The sequence below is a fragment of the Eubalaena glacialis genome, chromosome 6 (assembly GCF_028564815.1).
Source record: "Eubalaena glacialis isolate mEubGla1 chromosome 6, mEubGla1.1.hap2.+ XY, whole genome shotgun sequence".
Classification (NCBI taxonomy): domain Eukaryota; kingdom Metazoa; phylum Chordata; class Mammalia; order Artiodactyla; family Balaenidae; genus Eubalaena; species Eubalaena glacialis.
In genome coordinates, this window is record NC_083721.1 from 80,595,638 (window position 1) to 80,611,402 (window position 15,765).

A 15,765-nucleotide genomic window follows, 5' to 3' on the forward strand; every position below is an offset into this window, starting at 1 on the left:
AAGCAACGGACAAAGGATTAATCTCCAAGATTTACAAGCAGCTCATGCAGCTCAATAACAAAAAAACAAACAACCCAATCCAAAAATGGGCAGAAGACCTAAATAGACATTTCTCCAAAGAAGAGATACAGATTGCCAACAGACACATGAAAGAATGCTCAACATCATTAATCATTAGAGAAATGCAAATCAAAACTACAATGAGGTATCATCTCACACCGGTCAGAATGGCCATCATCAAAAAATCTAGAAACAATAAATGCTGGAGAGGGTGTGGAGAAAAGGGAACACTCTTGCACTGTTGGTGGGAATGTAAATTGATACAGCCACTATGGAGAACAGTATGGAGGTTCCTTAAAAAACTAAAAATAGAACTACCATACGACCCAGCAATCCCACTACTGGGCATATACCCTGAGAAAACCATAATTCAGAAAGAGTCATGTACCAAAATATTCATTGCAGCTCTGTTTACAATAGCCAGGACATGGAAGCAACCTAGGTGTCCATCATCGGATGAATGGATAAAGAAGATGTGGCACATATATACAATGGAATATTACTCAGCCATAAAAAGAAATGAAATGGAGGTGTTTGTAATGAGGTGGATGGAGTTAGAGTCTGTCATACAGAGTGAAGTAAGTCAGAAAGAGAAAAACAAATACAGTATGCTAACACATATATATGGAATCTAAGGGAAAAAAAAAAAAAAAAAAGAGGTCATGAAGAACCTAGTGGCAAGATGGGAATAAAGACACAGACCTACTAGAGAATGGACTTGAGGATATGGGGAGGGGGAGGGGTGAGATGTGACAGGGTGAGAGAGTGTCATGGACATATATACACTATCAAATGTAAAATAGATAACTAGTGGGAAGCAGCCGCATAGCACAGGGAGATCAGCTCGGTGCTTTGTGACCACCTAGAGGGGTGGGATAGGGAGGGTGGGAGGGAGGGAGATGCAAGAGGGAAGAGATATGGCAACATATGTATATGTGTAACTGATTCACTTTGTTGTAAAGCAGAAGCTAGCACACCATTGTAAAGCAATTATACTTCAATAAAGATGTTTAAAAAAAAAAAAAAAAAAAAAAAAGACACCCCAATGTTCATTGCAGCACTATTTACAATAGCCATGACATGGAAGCAACCTAAATGCCCATCGACAGACGAATGGATAAAGAAGATGTGGTACAATGGAATATTTTTATACAATGGAATATTATTCAGCCATAAAAAGGAATGAAATTGGGTCATTTGTAGAGACGTGGATGGATCTAGAGACTGTCATACAGAGTGAAGTAAGTCAGAAAGAGAAAAACAAATATCGTATATTAACGCATATATGTGGAACCTCGAAAAATGGTACAGATGAACCAGTTTGCAGGGCAGAAATTGCCACACAGATGTAGAGAACCAACATATGGACACCAAGGGGGGAAAGTGGGGGGGTAGGGGTGGTGGTGTGATGAATTGGGAGATTGGGATTGACATATATTCACTAATATGTATTAAAAAAAAAAAAAAAAAAACTACTGCTAGTACTTTAAAGACCAAAAGAAAAATTGCATCATCTTATTGCCCTCATCAGTCTAGAACAGAACGTGATGAGACAAAACCATATATACATACCAACTTCATTCCATAAAAAAATACGTAGACACTTAACATGGTAAAATTTGCAAGACAAAACAATAAAAAATATATATGGGCTCATAAGCATATAGTACAGGACACAAAAAGGCATTTGGAAATGCAGGGGCATTCCAAGACACACAAGTTGTTGAAAAAAAAAAAATCAATGAAAAATGAGAACAATGGTAGTAAAATAAAAAGACCCTAAGGCCTAAAGAGCTACTAACTGGGAAAAAAAGTACACCCACTCTTAAATGTGCCAAAGCCCTTTAGAGAAAGTTATTAGCAGAATACCTTATAAAAAAAATTATAACATATAAATATAAGTTGGCGTGGAAAACATGTGGGTACTTTTTCTACTTTCACAGTCAGAATTTAAAAATGAGAAAGCAAACCCCAGAGATTACAGACATAATACCAAGGTGAGAAAAGTAATCGGTAACTTCAAGGTAGCAGTGGTTAAACAAATCCTGGGCTAAAAAGCTCAAGGAATGGGGAGACGAGGTAAAAGAAATTCATACAGAACCATAAAGCCTAAAAAGTGGTTAAGAAGCTCGAATCTGTGCCTGGAAAAGCAGGCTCATATTGCTGTAGTTTAACTGTCACCGCAAACATCATTGAGTAGCTACTAGGTGTCAGGTGTCCTGCTGGATGCTGTTGGGAGTAAAAGGTATGAGTCAGGCAGCCCCAGCCTCTAAAAGGTCCGAGTCTACCAAAGGAGACAGGACCAGACACAAGTAAATCCATTAGAAGGACAGTTGTGAAAAGGATTGTATGAGATGCACAGAGGTTATGGCTGAGGGACAGAGTAGAATATAATACAACGTCCTGATAACTCTGGACTCAAACAAAGGGGACCTGAGGTCTGGTACCAACTTGGCCACAAGCAGGCCGTGCATCTCTGAACAAATCACTCACTCTCTCTGCACTGCAGTTCTCATCTTTATACCAGCAAAAGGTGGACTGTGTGATTTCTGTTAGTTCTACACTCTGTCTTTGTGGCTGAGGTTCTTGGAAGTCAGGGCCTGAATTAAGCTATGAATGTTAAGGCTTTATGGGCTAGAAATTGAGGGCACGTATGTACAGAGGCAAAGAATGGCAATGGCGTGAGCTGAGACACGAGACCTCATCAACTCATGCGGTAAATGAAAACTGTGTTACCTACTACTTGGGGATTTCACTAATGGTACAGAACATTCTAAATGGACAAAAAAAGAAAAAGAAAATGGATATAAACTTTAGAAAATGTATAAAAAATTAAACAAAAATAACATGAATTATAAAAACACTGAGAGCAACAGAGGATGCACTAACATTTAAATTAAATATAAAGGAAAGCAAATCTTACACTTCTAACAAATATCATGTCATAATATATAGCAGATGAAGAGATGGAGCTATATTTTAAAAAGTCTGAATATCCATGAACCTTTATCCATGTTTGTCTTTAAAATGTATATATGCAAGGGAAATTTCTTCCTTTACGTATTCAAAAAAGGTTATATTAAAAAGAAAGAGAGATTGGCAGAATTGCAAGAAAGACTCGAGACTTCAGAAATTCAGTGAGACTGAGCTGCTTCGAGAGAGGATGCCACATTCCAAACTGTTTATTGCAAGAGGAGAATTACTGAGCAGTGCACTCACCCATGCAGCCATCCGCCATCCATCCAAATATATATACACATAGGAACATACAGACATACATTTGACCATACACAATCATTCCCACTAAAAACACAGTAGCATAATAAGAGCCAAGAGGAACATAAGGATGAGTGAGAAACCATGTCTTGTTGCTTAAATGGGGAAACAAAGCTTACATTCTTATAAGGAAGTAGGGAAGTATCACCATTGTATGGGGCCTGAGTGCCACATATGCCAGGAAGAGAAGGACCGGCAGCATAGCAGGCTGGGTGAAGACAACAGCCTCACTTCAGAAACTCTGTAGCCACAAAACCACAGAGAATGTCACCTCTTTTCTCTAAGCTTCCATTTCTTTATGTGAAAAAATACTTAGTTCATAGGGTTATAGGGAAGGCAATAAAATGACAATGAAAAGCCTCACCTCACACGGACTATCTGGTCAGTAGCGGCAGATTAAGAAGAGCAGGAGGAACAACAAAAGAAGTAGGAAGTTGATGGTCAGAATAGGATGTACATGGAAACCCACGGAAGGGAGTGATTACTTCGGATCTAGGTCAAGTCCAGACACTGGAGAAGGTGATACAAATAGGATTGTGACAGGTGACAGAAGGGTGTGAGGTGGCATGCTAAGAAAGAACAGAGTTGAGCAAAGAGCTGCAGAAGATCAGAGATGATGTCAGTGTCCCCAGAGACCCAGCTAGACAGTGGGAGAACCTCACAGAGTACAGTGACGAGGATGGGGCATCTCAATGCAGGAAGAGTCGGCCAAGGGGACAACTCACCGGAATTCACAGCACTCGTGGTGAATCTGACCCCTCGTGGAGGGGTCTGAAGTGCACCCATTAACTGCTTCTCTCCTCCCTCTCACACACGCCAACATGATATAGGACCTGCCCCATCCTGCCCCTCGGGTGTGCATCGACTGTCATACCTACTAGACCTCCTCACACCTCTGCCTCCTTCTCTATAAGAAACCCTGTCTTTATTCCCTTCACATCAGAGGGGAGTCCACTGTTTGGCAGCATTTTTGGACACATGTCCAATGGTAAGAGGGAGGGACGACTGGATGGTAGACACATTTCTACAAGACAATGGGATGGGGATGGAGGATACAGCAGGAGAAGAGCACTGAGGTATGAATGAAGAGATGAGGGTTCTAGTTTTAGCTCTGGCCCGAACTCACTGTTTAACCATAGTCATATAACCCCTAAGAGATCTCAATCTTTATGCCCAAAAGAAGAGCTGCCTGGATGGTTACTTGATGCTTTTTAACCTTTGACAGTCTATACACTATGATAACCACACCACAAATTCTTGAGCTACCTTGTTCCAACACAACTTTGTACTACAAATCACTTTTTATTATATTGAACTCTCCCATTTGGGGCACCCACCTCTGCAATCCTTCACTCACCTTCACCGCCAGGTTGCTTGTATGGGTTGTACTTGGGCTTTGGAGCAACGACTGGGGCAAACTTCTTCGGTGGTTGTTGTGTGGACACTGAAATGCTGGGGGTCCCAAAGGAATGGGTGGTCTCCATCCGTGCAGACACATGGCCAAGGGGCTCAGCAGAGCTTTTGGGTGGCAGCCAAGATGGGTGAGACATTGTTGAATCTGGAATTAAAAAGAAACAACAGTTGTTTTTAAAGAAACACAAAAATGAAGGCAATATACTTCACTTCATTATTACTTCTTCTTAACCCATACTTAATAAAATCTTGAAAAAGGACTCTGAGAAGAAGGAGAGAAGGAAGGAAGGAAGGAAGGAAGGGAGGGAGGGAGGGAGGGGAGGGGAGGGGAGGGGAGGAAAAAAAGGAAGAGAGTTATGAAAAACTTGCCTTAACTGGAGGAGGAGAAAAATTGAACACTCCCCTCAACCAATCTGGAATTCCTCTCTTCCAACAGTTACCTATTTTAGTGCCTAGGACTCTTCAGGAAATAGACATGAGTAAGAAATGGTCCCTAACCTTAAGAAGTTTCTATGGTAGGAGAATCTTATACTAGCAAGGTTGGAAAAAAGCTTCAATTTTATTAATAATCTATTAAAATGATTACCACATCAATTAAATGGTGGTAAGTTACCTAAATGAGGTGATATTATCTAAATGAGGTAAAAAAAAATAAAGTGTTGCTGGAATGTAGAAAAAGATAAGATCACTTCTTGCAGGGAGCAGAACTAAGACCTCATTAATGAGGCAACCTTCAGACTGGGCCGTGAGTGCTGAGTAGAGGTCGGGCCCGAACAAAGGAGGCAACCTCGCACGAGCAGAAAAGTACACAGTACTTCAATTTAGCGTGGCTGTGGCGGAATAAGGAAAAGTAGCTAGCAAAAGAACTAAAAATGTGGGATGGAACCAAAGCACTGACAGCTTTGCATGCAAGCTTGAGGAGTCCGAATTTATTCTGCAGGCATTAAGGAACCCCCAAAGGTTTATTCTTGAAACAAGGGCATGACTAACGCATGGCAGGACATTTAAAATGATCCCTCTGGCAGGAGCAGTACTGCTCCTCACCAAGGGACACTTGGAAATTGCAAGGAGGGACATTGTTCGCCGCAATGCCTAGGACAATTACTGGTACTTAGTAGCCAGGGGCTAAAATATTCAACCCCTGTAACGCACAGGGCAGCCCCGCATAACACCCATCAGGAACTCTGCTGAGCGGATGCCATACAGGACCTTTAGGAAGAGCCCAGCTAGGAAGGGGGTACACCAGCCAGTCCAGGGGCTATCCTACCGGGATTAAAATACACTCTGCGAGGAAAGAAAAACGATGTCTTGGTGTCAGGGTAAGCCAACCACCCCTACAGGCAGCCTGCAGGCTGGGGCCAAGCCTCACAGACTGCCACTGAGGAGGGCTCTCCAAGTCTGATTGCAAGAGCTCTCCAGCGCAGGGAGGCCCGGAAGGCTCCCTCACCCTCTCCCAGCCCCAAATCCACCCCATAATTTATTAATTGGACTGAATTAATTGAGAGGGCTCCATGATTACCTCCAGATGTCTGTAACAACCAAGAAAACTGGAAATGCAGGAAAAAATAAAGGCCTCAGCACGTGGCATGGCCAGGGAGAGATGGGGCCCAGCATGGCCTGGGTAGCATTACACCACGCCAGGAGGGGTGACATGACCCTGAGCAGCCCCACTGCCCTTATCCGCTGTCCCAGGTTCCCCTGTTCCCTGTCCTCCTTAACTCACAGAATTTCATGACAACCAATGAGATGACAACATTAAAGTGTTTTATATACTCTCAACTGCTAAGCAAGGTGAGGGGAGGAAAATTGTTGGAGGTGTAGGTCTCTCAATCAAAGAGGACGACATGAAGCAATGAGGAAGCTTAAGCCAGTGGGGACACTGGCTTTTCACTCTGGTTGCAGGGCCTTATTTTCCTCCCCTGCACCTTGTACACATGCTAATGTACACAGACACTTGGTAAATTGTAGGTTCCTTGGAAGAGCGGGGACCGTATTTTATACATCCCTAAACCACCATTAAGACCCAGCACAAAACCAATACAGAAAACCAACTGTGAATCTGGTTTACTCCTGGTTCTTAAAACTGGCTGCACATTTAGAAGTCTTGGAGATTTTTTTTTTTTAGATACCAAAACCAAGCTCATCTCTCAGGGTTGAGAAACATTAATTTTGGTTTTGTTTGTTTAATTGAGCCTCAGTTTTCTACTAAAAGGGAATAGTGTCTGTTCTACTCTCAACAAGACCAAAGTGAGTATAAGTGGGGAACAAGTAGGATAAAATAAAGATTTGAAAATTTTAACATGCCCTGCACATTTGTAGTATAAATTTATTTGTGGATTTTTTAAAAAATGAGTTAATATTATCCTTGCAAATTTTCTATAAATCTCAAGTTAGTCCAAAATAGAAACTTTCAAAATGGGTTAATATAGGATACAGTGATTTCTAAAGCAAAGAGGCACGTTTCCAGAGCAATCGCACATTGCCAATTGACTGTAGAATCCTGGCCTTTTCAGAAATTCTACAGATATAAAGGAACAGGAAACTTCTGGGAGAATATGAAAAATGAAAATGTAAGCATCCATGTGCAAACCATGGACCCCACCATATTTTCAGTTATCCCCAGCACCATATATCACCCTTCCACTGTACTCTCCATGGAGGCAACCCCAGTGACACCGCCAGTGAGTGCCAGGGTCTGGCCAAGTACCTGTCTGCATAAGACCTTAACAGCATTTTCTCAAACCTTTCTTCTATATGTTACCAATGGCCCGGTGACACCACTCCCAGGATTTATAATGAAATTTAATGACCCTGAAGACTTGCTCATTCTGTGTCCACCATCTACAATGCCATTACTTTCTACCAAGTACACCCCCCCTCCTTTTTGTTATCTTGACCCAGCTGAAATGTCTCTGATGCTGTGAACATTTCCCTAGCTCCCTCCAGAAACAGTAACTTAATTCCCAGGCTCTTGTTTCATACTAATAACAGTCCACATGTAAGCTATTTAATCACCTGTCTATCTGCCCCAAAAAGCTGGAAGTTCCTAAGTGGTCTCACTATACCAGCACAATGCCTGGCCAGGAAGCCCTTAGAAAAATATGTTATGCATGAATGGGTGAATGAATAAATGCTGATCTCCTTGGTCACTCCTCCCTTTCTAGAATCTGCATTTCCCTTCTTAGCATCCACTGATGGAATCATCTCTTTTTTCCCCTCCCTTAATTTAGAGATGTAATGAATTGTGTTGATAGATTTCTAGATATTGAACCATCTTTGCAGTCCTAGAAAAAAATCCTACGCAGTCACAGTTGTCGTGTTTTGGTATATTGATGAATTAAATATTCTATTTTACATAGAATTTCTGTACATATAATACTAAGTAAGATCATTCTGTAGTGTTTTCCTCTACTTGTTTTACTTATCATTATTAGGTTTTGATATGGGGGTTCTGCATCCTCTTCTACTGTTTGGATTAGTTTAATGATAAGATTAGAACTATCTGATCTTTAAAGGTTTATCAGAATTCAGTGTAAAGCCATCTAGGTATGAAATGTCCTTTAATAATAGAGCTTAATCATATTTCCAAGAACTTCTACAATAATTGTAGCAGTTTTATACTTCTTTTGAGGTCATTTTTCAGCATTTATATTCTGCTGGAAATTCATCCATTTCCTCTAGGTTTTATCTCTGCTCCCCTTCACCCAAGCTACCTCTCGATTAAAAATGATGTCTCATGTACTATGTATCATTTAGATCTAAGCATCACTTCCTACTAGTCCTTGAAGACATAATTCACATTCTCCGTCCTCCAGTTCAAGCTATGTCCCCTTTCACTACATTTCCACAGCACCTGGGATACTGCCGTCATCACTCTCATCACATGTCACTCTGCCTCTCTGCTTGCCTGTATCACAAACTAAACTCTTCAATCCTTGAGAGCAGAAGTAATTATCATGCTCTAACCTCACGGCCTAATACATAATAGGCACTCAATAAAAATGTCCGTTAATTTAATAAATGAGTAAATTTATTTGCCAAGCCCTAGAGCTCCAGATAAAGCAAAGTCTCATCCTGTATTCAGATGGTTCAGATTATCATCCTGTCTCCAAGGAGTTTAAAGCCTACCTGAGGAAGATATATTTTTATATGTGAAAAGAGAAAAAGGGCAACACAAAGTATACAAAAACAAAAAAACAAAAAAAACCAATTGGGGTATGTCACAGGATCTAGCAGAGGGGTACTTTGAAAGCTAGGGGGCTCTGAAAGACAAAGGGAATAAGCAAAAAGACAATGCCTGAAAATTCTGTGAACTGAAGGAAGAAGCAAGGCATTTCTTTGAGAAGGCAGCAGACCAGCTGAACTGAAATGAGGGACTTAAGAATATTTGGGGGAAAGATTTGGAAGGTTAAAATGAGCCTTGCTCATTTAAAGGTCTTATACAGAGAAATAAAAAGCTAGAACTTTTATCTTTGAACAGGAATCTAACAGGAGTGAAAACTCTATGTAAGAAAAACTAATCTATGCAAAATGGATCCAAGGAAGGAGATAAATACAATAGTATAGACATAGAGTCCCTATGACCCCAGCTCTAGTCTCAGCTTTGCCAGTGTGACCTTTAACAAGAGAGGATGCTCATTTGCAGAATGAATGTCTGTAAAGTCCCAATCAGCTCTAATATTCTAGAGTGCTTTCCTTCTCTGAAATCTTAATTACAGCCCTTCATTTTGATAAATGGGTTTGAGAAAACCTCACAAGTTTAGTGAACGGACGAACTAGAACATTTCCCTGGGGTTTCTCAGCTTCTCAGAAAGAGACCCATGGTAAACAGAGAGATAAGCACTGGTGAGAGCTGGTTTTGCTGGACCAAAACTTACCCTACTCTTACTTCCTCTGGTTCTCGATTGGTTTCACTCTAAGCATATAATCATCATGAAAGCAAGAAGTGAAAGGGAAGATCTACACAGAGGCTCTGAAAATACACAAACACCATCAGAAGAGAGGAAAACAAGAGAAGTGGCCCTCCTCTAAGCACGATGCCTACTGCTGATGGGAGTTAAAAAGCTGGGGCTCCCTAAGCACTGGTCTTTCAGGAACTGTCATCAAATGCAAAGCAATTAAGAAGAACCTAAGAGGTTTCACTTATTGCCGCTCTGTCGCTCTTCTGTCTTTTCCTCCTAACTGTTCAGTGGGTACAAGAAAGCTACAGACTGACAATAAATAGAAAGTGTTTATTGAGGACTTACTATATGCCAAGCAATTTTCTACTGGCCACATAATCATTCTGACTATTACATGAGGTAGGGTTATCTTTCTCCATATTTAGCAGATCAAGAAAGTAAGGCTCTAAGAGTTAAATAACTTGCTCAAGGATACACAGCTAAGAAAGAGCAAAGCTGAAGCTTGGACACAAGTCTTGGACCCAAAAGCCATGGTCTTCACCATGGTACTACCTGTCTGTTTGGAGGAAATAGAAAATACCACAATCCAAAGAAAGTCATCACTTAGAAACAGGAGATTTTGCTTTCACATCCATCCCTAGCTCCTGCATCCTACCTGCCATAATGTCTTCTCTATTTTGTTCAATCAAACCTAACTATCATGAGCCCCAGGATCACAAATTGATGAAGCCAAAAGTCTAGCCAAATTGATTAGACACAAGAAAACACAAACAACTGAAAAAGGCCATGTGACGTCCAACACCCTTCCTCTATGGGTGGGAAAACCTAGGGCTACAGGTAAGGTGACATTTAATACTAAAAATGGCTACCAAGCCTCTCTAAAGATAGCATGTGAATGACAAGTCACTGTCATCCACAAAAACAGAACAAACTAGTGTTTGCTCAAGTTTTGCTTCTTTTCTAAAATCAATAACAAGGGAGTTCCCTGGCGGTCGAGTGGTTAAGACTCTGCGCTCCCAAGGCGGGGGTATGGGTTTGATCCCCGGTCAGGGAACTAAGATCCCGTATGCTGCATGGCACAGCCAAAAAAAAAAAAGGCTTAAAATCGATAGTACTCTTCTTTAAACATTTACATAGCTCACCAAACTTTAAAAACAACAAGCCCCGTTGTATGGTATTATCTAACACCAGGTGCTATAAGCTTAAAGAAGTGGTTTTCAAAACTGCACATTAGACTCATCTGGGAATCTTTATGTATGTATTCTGATTCAAGGGTTGGGAATAATTGACTTAGAGTGTTTATTTTAATCTTTAAATTATGTTGCATTAGTCCTTAAATCTCCCTTGGCAATTAACCCAAGCAAGGCCTGGCTCTTGGTCAATGTTTGCTGAATAAATGAATGACACTGAAGGAAGAGACAGGTATGAACAACACTATTTTATTGGTAGAAGAATTGAGAGGCTGAGGGGCTTTGTGACTTAAACATCAGAAGTAGTTGATAGCCGATTAAGTTTAGAATTCGTGTCCCTTAGCAACATTTTCTCCACTTAAACAAGCAATTAAGATTTAAATAACACTGTCCTATACCTTTGGAGATTTTTCACGATCTTCCCTCTTTGTATAAAAGTCAGTGCCTTCCTGGAGTTTCAAAACTGCTTTCTTAAGGGGCTGTTAAAATGGTACACTGTGCTTCCCTCCCTAGACTACAGCTAATTATCCTTTTCTACATCTTGGTCCTCAGCTGCAAGATACCTGATCTTCTGAATTCAGACCCAGCTCCCAGTCTCAGCTCTGCCATGAGCTCATAGCGCAACCTTTGCTCTCTCTGGGATCACAGTGACCACCTCTGAAAATGATGCGACTCGATTATTAGATGAATGCTAATGACAACTCTACGCACAAACTCATGAGTCTAGGGAAGATCCTGACTGTAGAACTAGCCAGAAACAAGTAAAAGTCAGCCATGGAGATTCCAAATCATCCATAATTCTCCTCTTAGGTCATCAGTGAGGAAACACAGCCCTCTTTTTTGTTGTCGTTGTTCTTCTTTTTTTGTCACCCGTTTCCCTGTCTCTTCAATCCTCCCCATTGTGGGAGGGAACCTTAGAATGATCTCAGAGATTACCAAGGTATCAATCAAGATTTATTATGCACAAGTAAATAAGTACTTTAGGCAAACCTTTTCCAAACGGTGTAGGTAAGTCTCTACCAGTGTAATTACGAAGCAGATATGCTGTGGCATGTGATGGAAGCATGGGAAGACAACGTTAAACAACAAGGCAGGCTGAAAATTGCACACAATTGTTAGTTGAATAGCAAACGTAATCACTCTTCCTCTGATGAGAGCTGGAAGGGCAAACACGATCTGCCACGGGCTGAAAATGTCAATGCATTCACTCCACTTCTCTTTACAGGCAACTCTGGCCCCGCACTAGCTAAGTGCCCCACTCTCTTCATGGATAGTTGGCATTACTCGGAAGCGGTGACGAGAGAACAACTCTACAGAAATGCCAAACCTTTATACAGACTATCTGACAGACAGATGGAAATACTGGAAAAAACACTGGACTGAGATGCAGAGGACTTGGGTGGATTTCCAGCACAGCCACTAACTGGCTCTATGACTTTAGTCCCTTGACCTCTTTGAACCTCAGTGTGTCTCCCTATCTGTAAACTGAAGATGAGATGCCTGCTACCATTCCTTCCAAAACCTCATGTTCCATGACTCCCCCTACAAGTCCGCCAGCTGAGTGAGCTGAGGTTTCTTACAAAACCGTCTTCACTCCTATGAGTCCCCTTGACTGGGGGTGGTAGAGTGAGGGGAGGCAGACCAGGAATCAACAGGTTAAACGCCAACCTGCCTTGCACAGAGTTAGTACAAATACAAATCAATGCTAAAGGTGCAATCCCTATGACTGGCAACACAGCTGGTGGCCAGAAAAACCCAACTACATTTGCAGATGCCAGTAAACTAAGAAGCAGAAAGAGGGAGAAGCATCAGTCCGTTCAAGTAAACATTTGTCTCTGATAAAGAATTGAGGCGGAATAGAGACATAATCCACATTGCACTGTCACTTCAGATTCAGAATATCACACGGAAAGGGAACCAGCAACCCTGACAGTGAAACAACAGCACTGGAAGACCAGGCCTCTCAGAAGATGGTAAAGGAGAGAATGGAACCAAACCAATTACTACCTCATGGGCTTTTATTTGCCGCAACTGGGTGACAACAGCCAGGACAGGCTATTCAATGGCTAAGAAGTCACAGGGAGTTGCACCTGGATTCAACCCCGTTGTTCTGCTTCCAGAAGGTGTTTGTGGTGGAAAAGTTTCACTAAACACGTGAGAAACTCTTGCTTATTTTTGGATAATAACTAGAAAGAGTGGGTAAAAGGCACTGAAATAGACATAGGATTAAAGAATTTCTCTTCCAAAAGAGTCAGCACCCACGCCATTGGAGATCAGCACTGAAGTCATGAGACCCCAACTTTGCACTCCAGGTCACCTTTAATGACAATGGTTCTGCTTGGCTAAGTGAACAAGAAAATATGTACCCTGTCTGGACCTCAAATTCTCCAGCTCTGATCAGCTCAGTGCTTTGTGACCACCTAGAGGGGTGGGATAGGGAAGGTGGAAGGGAGACGCAAGAGGGAGGGGATGTGGGGATATATGTATATGTATGGCTGATTCACTTTGTTATACAGCAGAAACTAACACACCATTGTAAAGCAACTATACTCCAATAAAGATGTTAAAAAAAAAAAATTCTCCAGCTCTAAAATAATGAGCGTTAAGAAGATGATCTCCAACATGCTATGTTCTGCAATGGTATGGCTAGTCTGTGGAGTCTGCTGTGCTTATTTTTAAAATGTCCTCTTAAGGAGCTTTCTCTTAAGTCTCTGATTCTAGCAGACTTTTCTGTACAAGGCCAAGAAAAGGGGGCAAACAATACCTTGAGCCCTTTGAGTTCAGTAAGTCTACTTCTAAAAGTGGAAATCTGGATTTACAAAGATGAGATTCTGAGTGCCTGATTCATAAGGGTTTAAAATTCTGGTTTATACCCTGCCCCTCCACCAGGATGAAAAAGTGACTATGGGAAAAATCACCAATAGCATCTCTAACAAGGCCTAGCAATCTCTTTGGTGGTATCTGGCTGGAATCCTCTCATTCCAAACCCACTGACAAGTGGGTAGGTCCACAAGTTAATTACTGCTCACTGTCTGCTTTCCCCTGACAGCTTGTTCAAACCTGTATTAAAATACATGAACACCGTGTTTTAGCTATCTGTTTACAAGTCCATTGTTCCCATTAGACAGATCAGAGACTATTACTAGCACTTGAGGGATGTTTTCATTGATTTTAATTTTTTTAATAAATTTTTTGTTCTTCTTTATTACAAATTCACTTTGATATCCCAATAAAACTATACTGAATAAGAGAAAAAAAACTCTATTTTAGATATATCTTGAAAAGTAGAAATATTTCACTTTGTCTTCAATAATATAAACCCTCTATTGACAAATCTCAGGCCATATTTACATGACACTACTATATGTGACACTGAGAAGCAATGTTTGCTCAGACCATATAACCTGCCAAGAGTAATCATAGCAACAAGACATAGAGTTAACTGTTACCCTCCAGCCTTCTAAACATTATATTGCTCACAAAACTGTCACCTGTCAACTGTGCTGTTTGTATCCTAATGTCTCATTACTGGTTGGAAACTAGTTCAGAGCTTTTGCATAGAGTTTGGATGCTATAATTTGAATGAACATTATTGAATTTGGATAATATGATTATTACAAGTTAAAGTTTCCAAATTAATCTTTGTTTCTCTACTACTTAATTTTCATCTTAAATTTCTGTTAAACCCCAGATCTACTTCATTCTAAGATTAAAATGTAAGGATATTGCTAAATTAAATTAAAATGCCCAGTCACTGGAAAAATAAAGGGGGAGGAAGAAGAGGCACAACTTTTCATCCTTCGAGGATCATAAGATACAGCTTTAAAGAAGAAAGAGACTCAATGCATTATATGCTCTGAAATAAAAATTTCCGTTTAACACCAATCCAAGAGCCTGGAGAAATTTCTCAGTATTTGAAATGGTATGAAAAACAGGCAGGCTTCTCATTAGAATGTGCTATAAATTCAAATTATGTAAGAGAGGCTAGTTTTCCAATTTCACATTTCATAGCAAAACAATTGAAACTATTTTCAACTGGTGACCTTTTTCTTAAGTCATGTTGGAAGCTGTTCCACTTTTATTTCAAGATTTTGAAACAGAGACAAAATCTGTAAGAGCATCGACCAATAGCCGCTGAGTAAAAACGAGCCAGGCTGTTTCGGATCAGTTTCAGAATGACATGGGTGGATGTTATTCCCTTTCAAATTTCTTTCGATGAGAGTGCTGATGTTATGCCTTCTGCATTTTTATTAATTACTGACTACCATGCAAAAAAGATAATGCCATGTGTGAAGAATGTACTAAATTGGCTAATATTCTGGGGAAATAAAACACATACATACACGTGCACTTTAGACATATGTAAGGCAGTAGCTAACGACTTACGAATATAGAAGCTTTAATATCCAAGAAGCATGAAATTGTTAATGAAGTTATTTCTTCTAATATGGAGCTGAAGTTGAAACTTAATCACCCTCTGTGAGTGTGCTTGTCCAAATCAATGACAAGGAACTTATTGCCTCACAAGGCAGCCCCTTCCATGGCAGGAAAGTTATAACTGCTAGAAAGTTATGTGAGGCTGAAAACTATTCCCCTAAGAACCACCGATCAGTCCTGCTTTTTCCTTGGAATCACAAGCCCTCTTATACATGGAAGCCCTCCAGATACTTAAAATATTTTTTTTTAGTTTCGTACGTAACTTTTTCTGTGTCCCAAGTTTAAAAAGTCCCATTCTTCCTTTTTTTCCAACTAGCCTTATAGCTTTAGAACAATAACATAAAATTTAAAATCTCAAACCAGTAGTTTGCAAACTTTTCTTTGGCAAAAAATTGTTTCTTCATGCCAAATCTTTAAGAAAATCCCAAGAATAAAATAGACAAATTGATAAAAGAGCTCCTCGGATGTATTTAAATCTTCGTCCTTCG

General features: G+C 40.5%; 1 protein-coding gene across 10 annotated transcripts in view; it reads right to left on the reverse strand.

Annotated features, from left to right (window-relative positions):
• The window catches only part of LPP (LIM domain containing preferred translocation partner in lipoma), a 693,922-nt gene that overhangs the window by 458,147 nt on the left and 220,010 nt on the right, over window positions 1–15,765 (reverse strand). For all 10 annotated transcript variants that reach the window (XM_061194353.1, XM_061194348.1, XM_061194355.1 and 7 more), the window contains one exon: window positions 4,694–4,894. In XM_061194353.1, coding sequence (XP_061050336.1) covers window positions 4,694–4,886 — 193 coding nt within the window. In that variant the 5' untranslated portion in view covers window positions 4,887–4,894. The remainder of the gene's footprint in view (window positions 1–4,693; window positions 4,895–15,765) is intronic.